The 21,564-nt window shown below is 36.8% G+C and overlaps 1 protein-coding gene across 2 annotated transcripts in view; it reads left to right on the top strand.

The window, feature by feature from the left end:
* The first annotated feature begins 2,214 nt into the window (after nt 1–2,214).
* The window catches only part of NR3C1 (nuclear receptor subfamily 3, group C, member 1 (glucocorticoid receptor)), a 100,738-nt gene continuing 81,388 nt past the window's right edge, over nt 2,215–21,564 (top strand). For both annotated transcript variants that reach the window (XM_005881104.2, XM_005881103.2), the window contains exon 1: nt 2,215–3,414. In XM_005881104.2, the coding sequence (XP_005881166.1) occupies nt 2,228–3,414 (1,187 nt within the window). In that variant the 5' untranslated portion in view covers nt 2,215–2,227. The remainder of the gene's footprint in view (nt 3,415–21,564) is intronic.

Raw genomic sequence — 21,564 nt, 5'->3', positions numbered from 1 at the left:
GCAGCAGCGCGCGGGTGCCAGCGCCGGGCTCTTCCTCTCCCTGGGCCGCGGTCCCCCGGTCGGGCCGAGGGGGAGGAAACTGGGCTCTGACTCTGCGAGTGGAGCCCGGGCTGGCTGCCTCGGGGTTCCAGCCTCTCTTTTTGTTGTTGTTGTTTTCCAAGTCCCCTTCCTTTCTCTTCCCGGGGTGGGGGTGCGGGGGGGGACGCCCAGATACCCATTTTTATGGTGAACACCAAGCCGCTTCTGAATGCTGTTCACCCGAGTGTTTCCACTCCACCCTGGTGCGCCGAGCGCGTCGGGGTTTCTGTCGAGGCTCCAGCGCGTCTCACTTCTGGCGGGCTCGCGGGTGTGAGTGTGAGTGTGAGTGTGAGAGTGTGTGTGTGTGTGTGTGAGTGAGTGTGTGTGTGAGCGCACAGGCAGGGGGCTGACCGCCGGCAACTTGGAGACTTCGGCCGGGGCCCGAGACGGCGGGTAGGAGTGGGCGTGTCTGGGGAGAACGCAACAGGTCTTGGCACGTTTCTCTTTAACCTCGCACCCCCACCCCCCACCCCCAAGCTGGGGTTTGGCGCTTGGCAGTATTTCCTGCCTGGCTTTTATAAGTGACCCTTTTTCAAAGAGACCCTTCCTGGCCGTCATCATTTTCTGGTGCGATTTTTTTGACAAGTCGCGCGTTTGACGTTTGGGTGGCAGGCTCGATCACGGCGCCTCGCGCTGCCCCTGAAGACCCCCTTGGCATGGTTCATTGAGGTGTCGGTTATTTGCCACGTAAACTGGGGGATACAGCCCTGGGAAGAAGGGATCGTTTTCGTTTTATGAGGCATTGTTTTGGTTTAGAGTTGGAAGGCAGCTGTCAAAACGGCGTGGAAATTCATTAGGTTCCACTTGATGCCTAGTGTTTAAAGATCGTTATCAGATAAGGGGGGGAGCGATACGCAGTTTACCGTCAAGGTTTGTAGGGACAGATTCCACCCTTTTACCTCCATCGCACTCCATTTTCAGTGAGGGCCAGTGAAGTTTGTTTTTTAAAGTCTCTGTACAGGACAAGTTTCCTTTCATTTGGGTGAGATTTGACTATCATGTCGCAAATATGCTTATCAAAGTCTTTGCCGGTTTTTACAAAACATCCTGATTATTAATATACCAGCAACCTAAGCGTCTTGAGAATAGGCTGAGAGTTGTCATAGGTGACGGTTTAGAATGCAGAGGAAATTATTCCCAGCATTTTACAGGATGTTTTTTTTCCCCGCATGGATTTACACGAATATGATTTTAGAGTTCTGGATTTTTCTCTTGTTCAGTAGTTAAAAATTTGGAAAGGAAACGTCTTTTAGAAATATATTGTTTGATACTGAGGGTGTTAAGCAGTTTTAAAGAAATGTAGCGTCCTCTATATTTTATTGTCTTGTACGGATTGAGAGGCACTGCATTTGTTATATTTAAATAAGCTAAAGTTGTAGTGAAAAGCTATATTCTCTTCTGCTTTTTAAAATCTAAATTTTAGTTTGCCTTTATACAATGTATTTCATTTAGTATGTCCAGAATTTGAAGGCAGGCACTGTTCAACAGGTACATTCAATAAGAAATATGAGTTAAAAATAAAAGCCTATTCCTAGCCTATTGGAAGATAAGCAGAATCATCATTGTTTATTTTTCAGATGAAATGTGCATGATTTACTAGGAGGTTGTACTAAAGGTTTGAATGTATGACTAGCTAGCTAGTAGGAGGGGAATTGGGGAATAATCAGATAAAGAATTCTAGCATAGTACTTATCAAATTTTATGTGTATTGATTCTCAGAAAAGCCTTGATTGAAAAGAGGCAGGAATTTTAATGATCATAGTTCCTTTTTTAATTAAATACTTTGGCGGCAACGCTAACCTTTAGAACAATCAGATGTAATGAATTATAATGTCTATAATTAACAAAGTTACAGTTCTGTGAGTGTCAGGATTAATAGCCAAGCTTAGTTTGATACAATTTTGTTCTCAGCCATGCAAATGGGCTGTATTGTGCTTTTACATGTGGCACACTGAATGGGAGCAGGGGACATGCATGGCTTCTTTATTCTGGATGACGGAAACTACTCTTCTGGTAACGAGGAATTAGATTCAGAGTTAACTAAAAGGTTCATTTAACAAGCTCTTACTAATCGGATCACAGAGATAATGTGCTTTCTTAGCTTATTATGTTTCCCCCCCTCTCTCTTTTTTGTAGCTGATATTTATTGATGGACTCAAAGGAATCCTTAGGCTCCCCCAGTAGAGAAGAAATCCCCAGCAGTGAGCTGGTTGGGGAGAGGGGAAAAGTGATGGACTTCTACAAAACCCTAAGGGGAGGAGCTACTGTGAAGGTTTCTGCATCTCCACCCTCACTGGCTGCTGCTCCTCTGTCAGACTCCAAGCAGCTACGACTTTTGGTTGATTTTCCAAAAGGCTCAGGAAGCAATGCGCAGCAGCCAGATCTGTCCCAGGCAGTTTCACTCTCAATGGGACTGTATATGGGAGAGACAGAAACAAAAGTGATGGGAAATGACCTGGGATTCCCACAACCGGGCCAAATCAGCCTTTCCTCTGGGGAGACAGACTTTCGGCTTCTGGAAGAAAGCATCGCAAACCTCAGTAAGTCGACCAGTGTTCCAGAGAATCCCAAGAGTTCAGCGTCTGCTACTGTTTCGGTTGCCCCCGAAGAGGAGTTTTCAAAAACACACACGGATGCGTCTTCAGAACAGCAGAATTTGAAGAGCCAGACCGGCACCAACGGTGGCAATGTGAAGTTGTATACCGCAGACCAAAGAGCCTTCGACATTTTGCAGGATTTGGAGTTTCCTTCTGGGTCCCCAGGTAAAGAGATGAATGAGAGCCCTTGGAGACCAGACCTCTTGATAGATGAAAACTGTTTGCTTTCTCCTTTGGGAGGAGAGGAGGATCCATTCCTTTTGGAAGGAAACTCCAATGAGGACTGTAAGCCTCTCGTTTTACCAGATACTAAACCTAAAATTAAGGATAATGGAGATCTGATCTTACCAAGCCCCAGCAGTGTGACACTGCCCCAAGTGAAAACAGAAAAAGAAGAAGATTTCATCGAACTCTGCACTCCTGGAGTAATTAAGCAGGAGAGACTGGGCCCAGTTTACTGTCAGGAAAGTTTTTCTGGGGCAAATATAATTGGTAATAAAATGTCTGCCATTTCTGTTCACGGTGTGAGTACCTCTGGGGGACAGATGTACCACTATGACATGAATACAGCATCCCTTTCTCAACAGCAGGATCAGAAACCTGTTTTTAATGTCATTCCACCAATCCCTGTTGGTTCAGAAAATTGGAATAGGTGCCCAGGATCTGGAGATGACAACTTGACTTCCTTGGGAACTTTGAACTTCCCCGGGCGATCGGTTTTTTCTAACGGCTATTCAAGGTAAGATTGGTTTTCTATTTCTTAAGTCTGAGACAGATTGGTAGATTTAAATGTTCATTTGTTTGTATGATTCTCCAGCAATTAATGTGCTTCTTCATGTGAATAAGTTTAAGGAGTTTTTTAAAAGTAGACATGGTAGACAGCCTAAGTGGTATTTCTATACATAACCTTTTCAAGTTTTTGTCTGAATATTGGCATTCAATATCCCATTGGCCAATGGTTGAAAATTTTATTTAAAAAAATACTGCTCACTGACAGGTACCTTAAGTAAAAATTGTGTAAGTTCAAGGGGTTTTAATGTTTGCAGATACAGCATGTTCATTGTGCATGTTCATTTAAGCTGGTTAGAATATGCTAACATTACAATGAAAAGAACCCTTTATACTTTACATAACCAAGAGTTGTGCTGCTGTATTTGCACACTTGTGAAATGTAACGTGCGATTAAAGGGTTAAAAATTAGAAGTACTAACAATAAGTCAAAGCAATGCAGTGAACAGTGTATGGGACCATAGTATTAGGCATAGGGCTTGCTTATGAGGTTCCTGACCTAAAGTAGCCAAGTCTTGTTTGCTGATCAGTCTCTTTAAGAAAGGAATTGGTGGCAACATAGTGCAAAACAAAATTTTACTTTCAAATGTTCCCACAAGTTCTTAAGTAGAAACCGATGGCCAATATTGTTAAGCTTCAATTCTCAACGTCATTTGATGCTTTTCTTTGTTTCTTTTTTCTCAGTCATTTATAAGTGTACTGACATTTCTGTTTGACATCAAAAGGATCTGTTAAAATGGAATTACTGGGGAAAAGTTCTCAATTTAGATGTATCTGTTGGTAGTTCTGTGTCTGCACCCCATCCCCAATTCAGATAAATACTGGGTTGTATATCACATTTTGGGTGTGAAGGAAAATATTTAAAAATGTGATTGTAGAGACAATCAGTGGTGGTTGTTTTTTTTAAAGGCATAGTGGACACAGCAATTTATTTGTACATAAGCATTTCATATCTTTTCTTAAATGTTAGGGATAGTCATTGTTCCCATTAACTAATCACTGGAGATTTTATTTAAAATTTCCTTTAAAATACTTTTTCTGTTAAAGGGATGTCCTAATAGAGGTGTCTCTTCTTCCTCTCAAGTAAAAATTGTATAAGTTCAATGAATACAGCATTAAATAGGAAGCTTTTCTTGTTGGGGAAGAATATTACACTTAGATTTAGGCTATATTTTATTCCTTTAAAAGGCTTAGTTGTTTCTCATCAGAAAAATAGCACCTTGGTTCTTGTGTGTCTAAATGTAAACAACCTACTACTAGTCTATTATTTAAATAATAATTACCTTCATATAAAAGAACACTACTCCAACTTTGAATTGCTGTCATTCTGAATGGAGGTTGAAAATGTTTTCAGTAAAGAAATTTGAGATGTTTCTTATCACATAAACTATTCTGTTTAAATGTTAGAAGACATGCTGTGTTTTAAATTTTTTAATCTCAAATTTTTGGCATTGGAATTCATGGTTGAATGTGCCTGGTTGATTTGACTAAGCTATCTGTAGGAAGCTATCTGTAAGAAGTTATTAATTGTACAAAGTAAAATAATATATTCTAGGAAACTTGGAGGTTATTAATGCATTTTGGTCTGATAATTACCAAGGTATTGTTACTGTTTTCCTTATTATAAAAAAGGCATGGAATAAGGTTATTTTCCATTTACAATGAACTTTTGTTAAGCCCCATAAAATCTGGGATCTGGAGCATAAGTCAGGTGAACATAGTTACCCATAGATCATTATAATACCTTTTATAGTAATTTATGACATGTAAAGAAAGTACCTTCATATTTTTAATTTGAGCCTCATAGCAACCTTTGATGATGTGGCTCACAACCAGTAGTGTGTGTCCTAGTGAAAGGTGTAATATTTTGTAGATAATTATTTGGTAATGTTTGAAAATTTTATACCTTTTGGCATTGACATTGGGAATTATGATTACCCAGAACAAAGCTTCTTCCAAATAAATTGAAACAATGTTTCTTTTCTAACCAACATTGAATTACTCTATTGTTTCCAAACAACAACCCTGATATAAACTAAAATTGGTTGCTTTCTCCTCTCTGTATGCTACTTGGTTCTCGCCAAACATTAGGTATGACCATGACCCTGAATGATTAGCAGATAAATCAATATGTTGAGACCACAACTGTATTGAGTATAGACTTTCTGATTTTTGATATAAAAATATTAAATGCTGCCGTAACTGGTTTGGCTCAGTGGATAGAGCGTCGGCCTATGGACTGAAAGGTCCCAGGTTCGATTCCGGCCAAGGGCATGTACCTTGGTTGCGGGCACATCCCCAGTAGGGGGTGTGCAGGAGGCAGCTGATTGATGTTTCTCTCTCATCGATGTTTCTAACTCTCTATCCCTCTCCCCTCCTCTCTGTAAAAAATCAATAAAATATATTTAAAAAAATATTAAATGCTAATAACTTCACTTGCATTCCTTTTACATAAAAAGAAATCATAATTTGACTTTTTAAGATGACACCTAAAATTGCTTTTTCTCAGAAAGCTTAGAAAAAATTCACACTGTTTTGAGGGGAAAGGTAGTTCCTTTTTTTAACTTTTTTTTTAAAGAATATGTTTTTATTGATTTTAGAGAGAGAGAAGGCGAGAGAGAGAGAGTGAGAAAAAAATCAACTGGCTGCCTCCTGCATGCCCCCTACTGGGGATCGAGCCCCCAACCCCTGCAGGAATGGGAATCCGAGGATGACCTCTTGATACAGGGGATGATACTCAACCAGCTGAGCTATACCATCTCAGTTTGGCGGAAGGTAGTTCCTTCTGATGTGTAAACATAGCACAGTTTCCAATTACCACATTAAATTGTAAAATTATGAATGTTGGGATTGAATATAGTCAAGTTAGAAGTTCATTGATAGTAAAACAAGAGAAATCTTATTGATGTTCATATACATTCGTTAAGTAAAATGAACTAGCCATTATAACTTAATATGCTTTTAAAATACTGAAATTCAATAAATTTAGCATAAAGTTGTAACACCGATGAAGGCACATTTCTGCATAATTCGATTTTCAGCATTGTTTCACTTTAGCATTAAGGGTGAAACTGCTGAAAAGGGTCGCAGAGAAGTAAATGGTTACAGGTGGCATTAGAGCTTTTATTGTGATTGTGTTGAAACTTTGGTGTTAAAAGTTTCTGAAGCATAAGATTATTGGAGAGAAAGAAGGATGTAAGATGAATTTGTAAACTCAGTCTTAGGGTTCAGGGCTCTGATGATTAGCACCTAATGAAGCTACAAAAATTTGTCTATTTTAACCTTTCTCATTAATTACATGTGTGTCTAATTTTATTAAGATAATGAAAGTGAAGACCTATACAAACACAGGATGAGTGGAGCAAATTCTGTCCCTTGCTCGTTTTTATTATTAACATTGTAGAGAATGTTTCCTCAGAAGTAGAGGAGGCATAAGGAAATGTTTTGTTTTGATTTTATTTATCCCCTTTTTAGTCGATACTTCTTTACACTCTTCCTCTCCCCACTCTCATCCCCTTCCATAGGTTCTGGCAATTAGTCTTTCAGTGTCTTTTTAAAATCTTAATATTTCTAATATTCACTCATATAAAACGATTGCTGAATGTTAAAGGAGATTTGCTTTTGTTTATTTATTTTCAGCTTTATGGTAAGAATCTTTTTTTAAGCCCTGTATTTTGTTATGGCTGTATTAGTAAAAGATTAATAAAGGTAACTCACACTGTGTACTGAGGTGTATCAATTTAGTGTGGAATGATTACAGAAATGTGTGACTAACGTGTGGTCAGAGTTTATTGAAATTATTTCTGGTGATGTTTCTTTGGCTAAGCCGTGATGTTTTTGTAATTGATAACATGATTTTTATTATAATGCTGTTTTGGTTTTGTCTGTTGGTGTTGCAAATATTTTAGTTAGTCTGACCACTTTCAGTATATTATTGAATGTCTATAAATTTTATGACTTATTCTGAAATACACTTTGCATAAATGTAGGTTAAATGCAAATTGTGTTAATAGTGGAATTCATATGTGGGTAGAGATCACTGTCGGGGCCTTTTGAGATTTTAGAGATTGGATCAAAAGGATTTATTTTAGTGTGAGTGCCTGATGTGAAAGAGCATCTGTATTAATTGGTTGGTTATATAAGGCTTATCCACTCTGGACTGTAGGTGATTAAAATAGCCTAGTTGTTAGAAAATCTTAATTTACATTGGGTTTAAAATAAGTCTGGGGCATATTTCTTAAAACACATTTTTTCTTACTTTAAAGATCGTACCAAATTTTAATTAGCAGTGAGTTCTCATTGTATACTACTATTTAAGTGAACAAATTAAATTGGAAAAACAGGTTTGTGCTTTTATTCTTCTAAGGACATCCTGATAGTTGTGTAATGCAGTATTTATAGGTATTTGCCAAATTAAAGGGCACTTGCTTCCATATTTCTGAGTCATGGAAAAAAGATATATATTTATTTGAATTGTGTTGCAAAAGAATTTTTAAGAAAAATTTGTTGAATTAAGCTATAACTGAAAAAAATCAATTCCCTATTAACCTTTACAGAAGGGTTTAAAAGCCTATGCTCTCCTTATTTTTGTAGTTTCACAGAGCCAACTGTTCTCTCTCTCTCTCTTTTTTCTGGTTTATTCTACGTGGACTTTGTATTTTTCAAGTAAATAAAAATATTCCTGTGGAGGACTTTCATTAAAGAAAAGATCCATTAGTGCCCCGCCCTTTTTAAATATATTTTCATTGATTTCAGAGAGGAAGGGAGAGGGAGAGAGAGATAAAGAGATAGAAACATCAATGATGATAGAGAAACATGGAGAAGCTGCCTCCTACTGGAGATTGAGCCCACAACTGGGCATGTGCCCTTGACCAGACTCAAACCCGAGTCTGCAGGCCAATGTTCTATCCACTGAGCCAAACCAGCTAGGGCTCCTTTCCCTTTGAATTGTGTGTGATTGTTTCTATGCTAAATTGGATTAGAGCTTGACTTTTAATGGTGATTTTTAAAATTCATTTTACACATTAAGGTATAATTTAGAAAATGTTCAATTTTATTGCAGTTCAAATTCAAAATTCATTTTAGACCGTGATTTCAACCCCCAAACAAGTAATTTTTGACAGGTTGTCTCCTTTTTTCCTCACTACCATCACAAATGCCCTTTAAATACAGGATTTCCAATGGAGTTTTTGAATTAATGAGTGTTATGGGAAAGGCAGGGTGGCAGGGTTTGGGAGAGGTAGGAGCAGAAGTGTGGAACGGTGGGAGATAAGTTTAGAAATATCAAGAACAATTCCAGAAACCAACAATTTGGCCAACTGTCATTAATTCAGAGAACTAAAAAGAGAAAAATTTGGAGCTGTGTTTAATGTATAAAGGAGTGTATCAGCCAGGATTACACTTTAGTGTCTTTAATTTGAGAAAGAAATTGAAAGCTAATTGTGGCAATATAGCCCTGTTTATCAGGTTATGTCATTGGCTTTTGCTAGACTTTATTACCAAAAAAAGGATGGAAAGAACATTTTAATTCTTTTTAGATTACTTCAGCTGCAATCAAGTTCATGTTTGTTGAATTTTTATTTAAGCTGCTATTTAATCAATGAAAATCTAATTACTGGAATGTAGTTGAAACAATGATGGTATCTTATTGTTATAACCACTTCATATTTTATAGCATGCTTATATATTCATTGTCATCTGACTATGGAATCAACCCTTTCCTTTAGTAATATATTTCCATGGGTTGTGTACTTTTTGCTGGGTTATTAAATTTTCATTTAATGCTGGGTTATATGTAGAATAAATTATAGGGTCCTGCAGTTGCTAGACAGTCTTTTAAACTACTTATATTGCACTATAGTTCTTAAGACCAATTATTTTGCATGGAAGTATGTCATCTCCTAATTTATCTCTCGGCCAGTTTAAAAATTAATGGCTGATTATCTTGGTAGAGCTGCATGCTTAAACATATTTTTACAGAGTAACTCAAATATTAATTTTGAGTGCTTTAAAATATTTTTTCTTTTGAACAAGTTTCAACAAGATTAATAGTGTCTACAGTGCAGCAAATTTAATAAACATACCTTTTATTTTAGAATTTTTTTCATTTACCCTACAGTACGCCAAATATATATATATGGGGAAAGAAAGGTTTAATGATATGATTAGTTGTAAATGTCTATCACAGTATCTTACATAGAATTTTTATTTTTGTAACTAACAATTTGAGAGTCCAACCTAAGTATGCAATGTTTAGGACATATAGTTACAATATATGATTACTTTTATTTCTTTTTAAAATAAAATTAGCCTTTATTCTAGTTGATTTCATAATTTTTCCATAATATTTAACTGTGTCTATTATGAAAGTATATTTGATAGCCAATTTTTAAAAGCTATTGTGAAATGAACAAATAATTTAGTTCATGATTTATTATTCATGTTTGGGGCAATGCAATGACTTATGACCTTATGATGGTCACATATTGAACATTAAAGCTCTACCAGTTTGTTATGAACACTTTTACTTTGTTGTTGTTGTTTTGTTTTGTAATTACTGGGAATAAGGGCTTTCTTAATTTCAAGATAATTTAAATTGCAAATTTGGTGCTTTAAAAAAAAACACCACTGTAATCCCTTCCAAACATTTGATTAGTTATTAAATAATAGAAATAGTAGAAAATTACTAGACTAAAAATCAGACTTGAGTTCAAAGGCTGAGCTGAGCCAGTCTATGACCTTGAGTAATTAGGTGGTTTGGAGTCAAAATACTTTTACAATTATATAGTAATTATTTTCAAAATGTGTGTGTATGTGTTTCTGTTTAAAATTCTACAATCCTCTTAACATCACTTTAGTGAAGGAGGCAATTGTGGTAGGGAATGGTACACAAAGTTGGTTCTTGAGCATTTTTTGGTTGTATTATAAAGTACAAGAGGAAAAAATGAACCCAGATTTGGTATTTTTATGAGATAAGAATTTAAAATAATGTAGTTTGTGGTACACAGACATATGTAAACACTGTTAGCCGTGCCAGAGAGGTGAGGGTCCCTTGGATTCTCAGAACTGGATTTATGTGTTAGATAACAGTGATTTTAATGAGAGGTTAAAGAGACTTACAAGTTCATCTACTCCCCACATTCTTATGTTTTCATCCATGGAGAGTGTCTAGAGAAAGATCACAGAATTAGTTAGTGGTGTTACTGGGTTGAATATCCTAATTCTCAGTATCTAAGCTCCCCAGAGGGCTTCTTTTAACATCTGGTCTCTAGTTCTAGAGACCTGAAACACATGATACAGATTAGGTAGGTGTTTATGAAACAACTAGTTTATTTTTAAAAATATATAGTATTCACATTCTTTTTAGTGTATTTTTAACCCTCTTGTTCTAATAATATTGAACATAATAATTATGTGGCAGCAGAGGACTTTGTATGCATTCATCTCATTTAAACGTCTTAACAAGCCCTATAGAGGTTTTTAATTCTACTTCCTATATGTTATTGATTCTGTCAATACCTATGTATTACAGAGTCAGCTGTTATTTACCTTATTTTTACAAGTGAGACATTTAAAGAGAAAAAAAGAAAAGTCAGGGCAAGTTAATACTGTTCTGTAACAAAATAATTTAATATTGTGATAGAAATTCCTTTTAGATCTTTAAAATTTTTATCATCATTGAATCTTTAAATATTTAAAGGAGAAATGGGATCAAGTCTCTGCTCTCCTGCATATATTTGTGTAGTCATTTATTGCTTTCTGTCAAGTTTCAGCTTCTGTAAAATAGTCTTTTAAAAACAAATCTGTAAAGATTCTTATTCATTTCTTGAAAATGGGAGTGAAGTTAACAGCTTTAAATTCTTTTTATATTTATTATATTTAGCAAAGCTGTGTGAAACAGAGCTTCTGATTATGATGAATACCAAAATTTATCCTAAGTGCATAAATTTTTGAGAATTATGAAACTTACTTGTAAACTACATTTATAATATTTTCTTTACTAGTCAAGTGGTTGAAAAAAACTTGAGTAAGACAAATTTAATGCATTAAACCAAAGTTATAAATCTCTTTTTTATATGACAAAGAGCCAAGTACAGAAATGGTATTTTAAGTTGGTAAACATACCAATATAAACTGTAACTTTACGTTTGTAGGCAGCTTTCTTAAAGAGAATCTTTACAAATTTTAATTAGAACTCTACATGAAATTTGTCAACAGGAATCTAGCTGAGTTTATTAAGGACAAGATGTGACTATAAAATAGATTAATTTTGATTAAAACAGAAAACACAAAATAAAAGTTGTATTTCTAAGCCTCCACCATAGGAGACTATATGTATTATTCCTTTTCTGAAATTGCCTTCAGAACTACCTTGTAAGCCACAAAAGAAAACTGGACTCACTGTAGTAGCACCTAAATATTCTTGCTTAATTAGAAAATGTATATAGCCTGGCCGGCGTGGCTCAGTGGTTGAGTGTTGACTTATGGACCAGGAGGTCATGGTTCGATTCAAGGTCAGGGCACATGCCTGGGTTGCAGGCTTGATCCCCGGTGTGGGGCGTGCCAGAGGCAGCCAATCAATGATTCTCTCTCATCATTGATGTTTCTATCTTTCCCTTCCTCTCTGAAATCAATAAAATATATATTTAAAAAAAGAAAATGTACCGAATATATTACTTAGCTTGATCATTTACCTTATTTATGTGATTCCAAATGATTTGAGTTCTTCCAGAAATGTAGAATTTTAATTCTCTCCAAAATTATAACATTTGATTTCATTGAGGTTATTAAAAAAAGAAAAAAGACCCATGTAGGTCTTTCTATAGAAACCTATAAAACCTATAGACCCTATAAAACCTATAAAACTGTTGAATACCCCTGAAATAAGCGCCTAGCTTCCCAAGGTGACTAATCTGAAGTGGACAGTGCTTAAAAGTGGTTAAGCTCTGGTTTGTTTCTTTTAAGCTATCAAAGACCTATATGTTAACTTACACAGTATATTCCCTTTTCCTGACATAGTTCACAAAAAATAGAGATTACTCACCTCTACTCCTGTGTTGTTTTTTTTATGACTTAGTTTTTATCTAGTAAGTAAGATGGGCCTGTCTTTGCCTTAGCCTGTCATGATATAAATAAATGTAAATTTCTGTAACAATCTCCAAAATAGTTTAATTTCCCATTCCTGTTCTTCATGTATCAGGGAACTAACTCTCTGACAGTCATTATGACCAGAACAACTCAAGTCTACTAAAATTATTTACACCCATAAAATAGTTTAAGTATTATGTAAAATTCACATATTTCCTATTTTATTCCTCATAACCTGAAAAGAAATTTTCTGCTACCTTAGTTTAGTGAAAGTACTTTTAAAAACTAAGTGGCCCTAGCCTGTGTGGCTCAGTTGGTTGAGCATTGCCCCATGCATGGAGAAGTAGCAGGTTCCATGCTAGTCAGGGCACATGCCCGGGTTGCGGGCTGGATCCCCAATAGGGGGCATGCAAGAGGCAGACAATCAATGTTTCTCTCTCTCTCCCGCTCTCTCAAATTAATATAAACTTTTTTAAAAGCATAAAAAATAAAAACTGAATTATGGTTATTACTGTTGTTTTTTTTAATTTAGTCATGTTTATTCATAAAATGCTAGAATTGGAATTGATCCCACCCAACCTTTGAAATCATAAAGATACACGCACTGGCACTAAAAATAGGATATACCTTTTGTAACCCATGCTGTCAGTGCAGAAATTCTTTGTGGCTTAAGAACTTTGTTTCCTGTGTTTGTACTGAAAACAACCTTTTTTCTCAAATATCGTCTCTCCCCCAAAAATGACTGACAAGTTTTCAGTGGCTAAGGAGAGGGGCTAAAGAGCCATTATAGCATGGCAGAATTGCTTTATTGCTAATTTTGGTTTTATATTTTTACTCTTTAAATCTCCCAATTCTGTTAGCATGGAAGTTGATGGAGTTTTCATTTAGGTAGAAAATGTTTCTTATAACTAAACACACAATGAGCTCGTGTTGGTGTAGTTTGTGGGTACCAAATTTTACATACAATCAAAGGAAAAGAAATGATTTTAAAGGAAAGGCAAGGAAAATAGGTGAAATAATCTCTAATTCGGCATATTAGAGATGAGTGACCCTTTTAACCAATAATGTCATTTAATCGGACTGCACAGTGCTTTGGGGGTACCACAGACATATTTAAAAGGGAAAACAGTATATAAATGAAGGCAGAGGGAAAAGTTAGAAGAGACTCCTGGAAAAGGAAAATGAAAGCTCTAAATTCTAATTCCAGTGTCTGGTTAAATTAGAATTTTCTATGCTTGTGGTTCTGTATGAATACTGGGAAGTATATAAGCAGCCTGTCACCTTGTTGGTAACAGGTGAGAGATATACAAATGCATGTTCTTAGAAAGGAATTGTTGAGATGGGTGGAGTGGGAAGTTAACCTCTTAATTGCAAAATTCCTTCCAGCTGCATTAGCAGCAGCAAACATTATGGAGCTAGACATTGGAATACAGAGATAAAGAAGATAAAACAACACCACCACCAACAACAAAAACAAAACAAGTCCCCAACATCACAGAGTGCTCTTCGGTGATCTTCTAGTGCAGCGATTTTTCAACCAGCGTGCCGTAAGAGGCACTCTAGTGTGCTGAGAGAATTTTAAAAACATGCAATACTTGACTATTTAGACAGGGGCACTGACCTCTTTGCCCTTAGATCAGTGGTTCTCAACCTTGGCTGCATATTAGAATCACCTGGGAATCTTTAAAATCCTAATTTCGATGAGGCCCAGAAATCAGGATTTTAAAAAGATTCCCAGGTGATTCTAATGTGCAGCCAAGGTTGAGAACCACTGCCTTAGATTGTGTTGGCTGTTGTTGTTTTTAGCCAATATTGTCAACAATAACCATCTGGTGCGAATAGACTAAAATTATACCTATATTTCTTGTCTGATTCTCAAAAAATATTTTTAGTGTGTCACCAAGTTTTAGTACTTAGTTTATGTGTTCCTGAGATGAAAAAGGTTGAAAATCGCTATTCTGGTGATCTTCATACCTGTTCCACCTTCCGCCCAATTTGCTTTTTAAAATGTGCACTTGAAGGATGTTAAACTTGTCCCAAGAAAGGCATAATTGAAACTTCATAGAGGAAAGTGTGGGAATGAATGGAAAACAGAGGAATTGACTCAGCAATTTGGAATGAAAAAAGAGGTAACAAGGAGTCTGAGACAGAAGAAAAAGATGGAAAGTATGAGCTGATCAGATGAGGACTGCGTAGTTGTGATTGAGCCAGCAGGAAACCTCGGTCTCCTGTGAAGGAAACTAATATGTGCGAACTGTCATCCTATACATTTGTGATGCAAGACAAGGAGAAAGTAGTATTTTCACCCTTAATGCATAACCTCAGGTTATGCACCGTTGGTGTAAGACTTTTTTTTCTTCTAGTCACTTAAGAATATCTTCTTATTATCTAGGAGATATTTCTGGGTCCCTGATGCATGAGCCCAACCCTGAGGAATTTTTGCCTGTAATGTTCCTCCCCCAGGTATCCACATGGCTCATTCTCTCACTTTACTTTAGGTCTCCACTTAAAAATGCTAGCTCCATAGCTGAGGCCTTCTGACTGCTCTCTCTGAAATAATGGCATCTTTCACACATTGTTCCCTCCATTCAGCATTATGTATCTAATTGTTTCTGTCTTGTCTGTTCCTCTGCTAGAATGTAAGTTTCATGGGATCCGTGATATAGTCTGTCTTGCTTACTCCTATTCCCAGCAAGTAGAAGAGTATCTAGCTAGCACATAGTAAGACCTAAATATATACATGTTGAATATATACTAATAAACAAACTTGACATGTAAACCAAGAAGATATGTAGGTATGGATTGCACTCTGTCTTCCAAGAGAAGGGAAATGTCAGCAGGTTTGATAAGAGGGATGATAGCCCAGGGTATCTTTTCCAGATAGGACGTCAATTTTACAATGGACAAGTACTGATGTATACAGAGAAAATATATATAAAGAAAATGTATTTTTAATTGTTGTCAGTCTTTAAGTTTGCTCTAGACTTAGAAATGGATTGCGTTTTGCAGATTCTTAGAACAACTCTGGAACTCTCACCATTGAACAAATTAGGGTAACCAAAGCTTGGAAGTACAGAGTTTGAGGTTTGACTTTGTTTGGTTTTATTTGTCTTGCTCAGGACAGTAACCTTTTGTAGCAGAAGTTTTCATCTTTACATTTTTCACTTGTTTACTAATTGAGATTATTCTAGCAGCTGTCTAATGTATACATTTATGTAGATTTATCTAGAAATTCAGGCAGGAAATCGTTTTTCAGATTAGTGTGTGTGTAATCTCTGAATACTCCAAGAAAGGAGAGTTATCTGATTTTTGCCTGAATTTCTAAATTATCTTTCTTCAGCTTACTTATATTTTGGATTTGACTTATTCTATCTCTATTTTTTTACTTATTCTATCTATAGTACATATAACAACAATTAAGGTAATAAAGTAAGTTCTCATCTAAGAGTGGTGGGAAAGTTCAACCTAACATGGGAAAGACAGTACAGCAGAGAGAAAATGCAAGGTAAGTTAGTTTTAGCAAAAGCAAGAAAATCAGATGAGGTCCTGTAAAAATGAACTGCTTTAGTGTTCAGGAGAAAAGAGGGGAGGACCAAGGACAGGGCTCTGGAAGGCATCCAAGGGGCGCAGCTACAAAAGATACTGAATGAATAGCTGGAGAATTAGGAGACAACAATATTAAAGTGGGGCGGGGAGAGAGGAGTTTGTGCTGTCAAGTCAACCAGGGTAGAGACAGAGAACAGAATATCGTAAGTATGAGAGATCATTGTTGAAACCATTCCTCAAAAATATGTAAACATTCTCAAAAAGCCAAAGCCAGAGAAATCAGTAAAACCCCTAAATAAAACAACATAACTAGTGATTAGCTTATAATTTTTTAAAAGAAGAAACCCTGTGTTTGGGAGCCTAACCAGTCTTTGAAATCTAGATTAAAATGTTAAAATGGATAATAAGGAACACACAGCTGAGAGCACAAAGACCCTAAGACTGGGTGGGGGGTCAGAGACAAGGGCTGGGGAACAGGAGGGCGTTAAGTTTCTGTTCTTGGAGAAGATAGCATGACAGAAACAAACTGGCCATACCCTAGTTCAAACTCTTACTACTTCAGTAGTCTCTCGAGTGTATTCTTACTTTTCCCTTTTCCCTTCTCAATCCATTCTGCATTAGTCATCCTACAACACTGCTTTCCATTTTATTCCCCTAATAAAAAAATGGCTGCTGTTATGTTGCTCACCGCACAGTGGTTCTCCGTCTTTCCATCACCACCCATATGCCAAATGGCACATAGCAAAGAACCACAGGAATACCCCAGAACCCTGGAAGGATTTGGGTTATGCACAGTTTCATGCAACTCCATCTCATCTATCTTTTATGCAAGGAAGCATATCTGAGTATAATCGAGATTATAGGAATAGTCTGTGAATTGGCTCTTTTTGTACTTGTTTTTATCCATTATTATTTTTGCAAATGCCTTTTCAAAATTTACAAAAATAATGTGTGTTCATTCCCTTTAGGAAAATTATACCAAGAAAAGTTCATAAACTTACTTAAATCACCTCTTCTTTCCTTTTTCTCCCTTTCCTTCCTGCCTGTGCCTTCCCTATCCCCACCCCCTTATAAGGCATCCTGGGTTTTTTGCTTTTAAATACGAATAGGAGCATTATATGCCATATGCCAGCTTCTCTGCAGCATGCTTTTTCTCACCTAACTGTACACCTGAACATCCTTTCAGAGAATCAGATGTGGATCCCATTCTTTCTAATAGTTGTACAATATTCCATTCAGGTTGTTTCATGATTTTTGCCACTACAAACAAGGCTCCAATAAACAACCTTTTCTGTATATCCTTTCATATAGCAGCTTGTGTTTCTAATCATAGATTCCTTAAAGCTGCTGAGTCAAGGGTATTTTAAATATTTTTTTTATTGATTTCAGAGAGGAAGGGAGAGGGAGAGATAGAAACATCAATTATGAGAATCATTGATCAGCTGCCTCCTGCATGCCCCCTACTGGGGATTGAACCCACAACTTGGGCATGTACCCTGAACAGGAATCGCACCATGACCTCCTGATTCATAGGTTTACGCTCAATCAGTGAGCCACACTGGCTGGTATGTACGTTTAAATTTGGAACAGATATTTCCAGGTTACTTTTACAAGGATCAGAGCAAATCACAGTGTAACCTGGCAGTGTTTATATTTTTCTTTCCATTGAAAATACATAATGAGGTCAAAACTTCCTTGCCACAAATGCTAAAATTGATCACAACATACCAGTGTGTGATATAGCTGAGGACTTCAGAAACTCGGGCTTCTCTCTGCTTTTAACAGTGTGTAACCTTCTAGATCAGTTTAATGCCCACTACTTTGTACACTTTCCTTTATGTAGCCTAGCTCATAGCACCCTTTCCTGTATTGGAAGGTATCCTATGACAACTGCTAGCCATAGTTCTTTATACCTAACTTCGTGATTAGCACATAGTAGGTGCCCAGTAGATACTTGTTGTATTAATACTGTTTTCTTTATATATTTCTTCAACTAGATTCACTCTTCTTAAAGGACAAGGGATGTTTTTATCACAGTATCTAGCACTTACACTATTCAGTTTAGGTTGGCTATTTGAACAAAAGACCATGGAGAAGAGGAAACAAATAGCATGGCCTTGCCTTTAATCATATATTTTACCCCTTTTAGGGGTAAATCCAGTAACCGGAATAAGAACAGCACTTGTGTTGAGCAGTTACTATATGTAAATGGTTCAAGTTGCCAAGGATACAGTAGTGAGCAAGTCTGATGTTGTCTCTGTACTTGTGGAGCTTATGGTCTATGGATGTTACATTCAAAAGATTTGTGGAGAACATTAAAACAGTGGTATCCAATTTCAGGCTCTTTCCAGCAGAGGCTGTGGAATATTTATCCATTAGTCAACATTTACTCTGGCAAGCACTGAAGAGAAAGTCCAGGGCAGCCAGACCTTTGCTGGGAGGTGGTGAACTGATCAGGGCGGTGCATGCTTATGGGTAGTAGACTTGTTTCCCCAACTAGCTTCATTACTATGCATATGTGTACATAGAAGCAAAGGACTAGATAAAATGGTTAATGTTAACATATACTCCAAGGACGTTCCTTTTTAGGGAAAGGTGCCAATCCCTATCACTACCAAAAACACAAACCACTAAGGAATATGCTTCTGTCATTGTCATAGGACCACAGAATTCCAACTGGACCCAGTCTTGATATCCAGTCCTCACTTTTCATGTGAGGAAACTAAGGCTAATACAATTAGCATAGTATTGTGGGTAAGAATTAGGACTCTGCAGTCAGATACTGTGGGTTTGAATCAGTTTACCAGTTTTATGACCTTGAGCAAGTTCATAACCCTATCAATCCTCAGTTCTTTAAAATGGGCACAATGAAATAGTGCCTGTAAGCCACATAGCACAGTGTCTGGCAGTTATAGAGCACTCATGAAGTATTAGCTGTAACTTTTAGTGAGATGGCTGAGATAAGACAGTTTATTAATGCCAAAGGTTCCTTCTTAAGAACTCTGTTCATTGAGCTATTTCAACCTATTCATAAACCCTTTTCATTAATTGATAGTTCTTAACTGGCTCCATTATGCTCTTAACTTTCAAACTAAGGGCAGGCACACCTCATTTTATTGTGCTTCCTTTATTGTGCTTCTCAGATGTTGCATTCTTTACAAATTGAAGGAAAGACCCTCCACCAGAAAAAAAAATTACAACTTGCTTTATTGTGGTGGTTGGGAACCAGACCATTGGCAATCTCTTCGAGGTAGGCCTGCAATTATAGTTATGTAATGGAGACTTTAACCTTTAGTACCATTATCACCTTTTTTTTTTTTTGGCCATATGTTTGAAGAGGAACTGAAAATTGCATATGTGATGGATGTTTTGTTAGAATGGGTGCTGAGTGCTTCCCATCTGGCTCTCTCCCCTCTCCCCGCACCAAGTTCCTCTACTCAGACTCTCTTCCACTACTTGAAACTCATAGGAACGTGATTAAGGTAAATTAGAATAAATCTGAAGGGGAGCAATCCTCTCATGTCTTCACAAATTGGTGGGGCTTTATAAATAATTTAATTGCTTCTATTATCTATTATACATGTCTTCACAAATTGGTGGGGCTTTATAAATAATTTCATTGCTTCTATTATCTATTATATATCTTTGGCTTCTTAAAGAGAATATTAATTCTCTCAAAGTCCTATTATAATACAAAGGTTCTGTCTCTTCAAAGGAGGACTTTTAAAAATAACTTTTTATGATTCAGTATGAATTAAAACCAACAATTAAAAGGACTTTACTTTCTGGGCTTATATTTTCAAATGCATAACTGTTCATGTTCAAATCTAAACTTACTATATACTCTGAAGCACCTTGCACATTCTTGAATGGATCAAGTCACATGTTTCAGTGCTATTTTGCAAATTTAAGTAAAGTAATTTAAGGATCTGTTGAACATGTCTCTTATTTTAATACCAACAAGGTTTTCCATGTCAGGGCCCATTTTTTAGAAGGAACCTTTTGTTTCACTTTCTTTGCTTGCTCAAATTGGGATTTGTTGGGTACTTGTGTCAGAGAGTATTTGCTCTATAACAAACCACCCCAAAATGTAGTAGCTTTAAAATAACAATTATTTCTTATTCCTCATGAGTCAACAGGTCAGCTGGGCAGTTCTGATCTGGACAGGCTGGGCTCACTCAGTGTGCCTGTGGCAGCTGGCCGGTTGATGGTGTTAATGACAGCGGACAGCCCCGTCTTGTTATCCAGCAGGCTCTCCAGAGCTAGTTCACAGAGAGCAGGGCTCGGAAAGAACTGGGCAAAGCTTCTTAAGGCCTGAGCTTGGGGCAACTCTTTTTCCCACCACATTCTCTTGGCAAAAGCAAGTTACAGGCCAGTGTAGATTTAGGAGGAGGAGCTGCAAATCTATACTGCAAAGGGCATGATCATAGTGAGGAGCTTTTTTTTTGTTCTCTCTCTCTCTCTCTCTCTCTCTGTCTCGGCAGCCTGCCAGTAGTTATAGGAATTGGGAGCATTTGAAATTCTGGTCTTCAGTAGGTGATAATTCTAATTGCTTATGAAACTTCTCCAAGCTGGAAAGAAAGAGTCATCAAAATCAAAAGGATAAAAGCTTGGAGTTTAGAGACTGAGGTTCAAATTCTAGCTCTATCACTTTTTTCTGCACTCCTGCACAAGTTACATAACTTTCCTGGTAGGCACTCAGAATGGCTGATTAACTTGAACTTCAGATCTTTTTATGTGTAATTTATTATAAAGAAATGGTGAGGTACCTGCTAAGTACTTGAATAATTTCTTTAATAATATTAAAAATTATTTTTATTCTTGTCTCCCACACTTCAGTAAAGGTGCAAGACCCAGTCACTTCCTTGGAATAAAAAGGAAGGAAGGGAGCGTGTGTTAGGAAAGGGAAATCTTTGACTAATTTTGGCCTCAAAATGAAGCAAATGCACACTGGAGTATTTTCCTCTAAGAAAAGATCAATATAGTTAAGAGATAAAAATCCATAGGTCTCCTTGGGTAGGATTCACTGTTATTCATGGGGTGAGAGTTGTAACATTCAACACAATCCAAATCTAGATTTAAAATAAAAGAATTCTGGCCCCTCTTAAATAGAATAGGTACCTTAACACTAGATTTGGGAGTTGCTACACTTAGGAATCAGGTATTGCATGAGATCTGAGATTGGGGGGGAGGAGGGAGGGGCGAGAAACAGTATCATCTCACATAAACAGTTAGTTGTATGTTGATTGCTTTTACAAAATTAAGAGGAGCCACCTAGAAATAAAATAACGAATGTCTTTTCCTAGTGTTGAAAACAGTTGTCATGTTGGGTAGAAACTCAATGCTTAAATCTCTGCATTCTACTAGTAGGAAATAGAAAAGAGCGTGCGCACACACTGCACACAGTAACATTGGATTAGCTTAAATCACACAAACAGCCAGATATTTCAGAATCCACTCATCAAAA

Source organism: Myotis brandtii, unplaced genomic scaffold, assembly GCF_000412655.1.
Source record: "Myotis brandtii unplaced genomic scaffold, ASM41265v1 scaffold668, whole genome shotgun sequence".
Taxonomy (NCBI): domain Eukaryota; kingdom Metazoa; phylum Chordata; class Mammalia; order Chiroptera; family Vespertilionidae; genus Myotis; species Myotis brandtii.
This window is presented reverse-complemented; position numbering and strand designations above follow the sequence as displayed.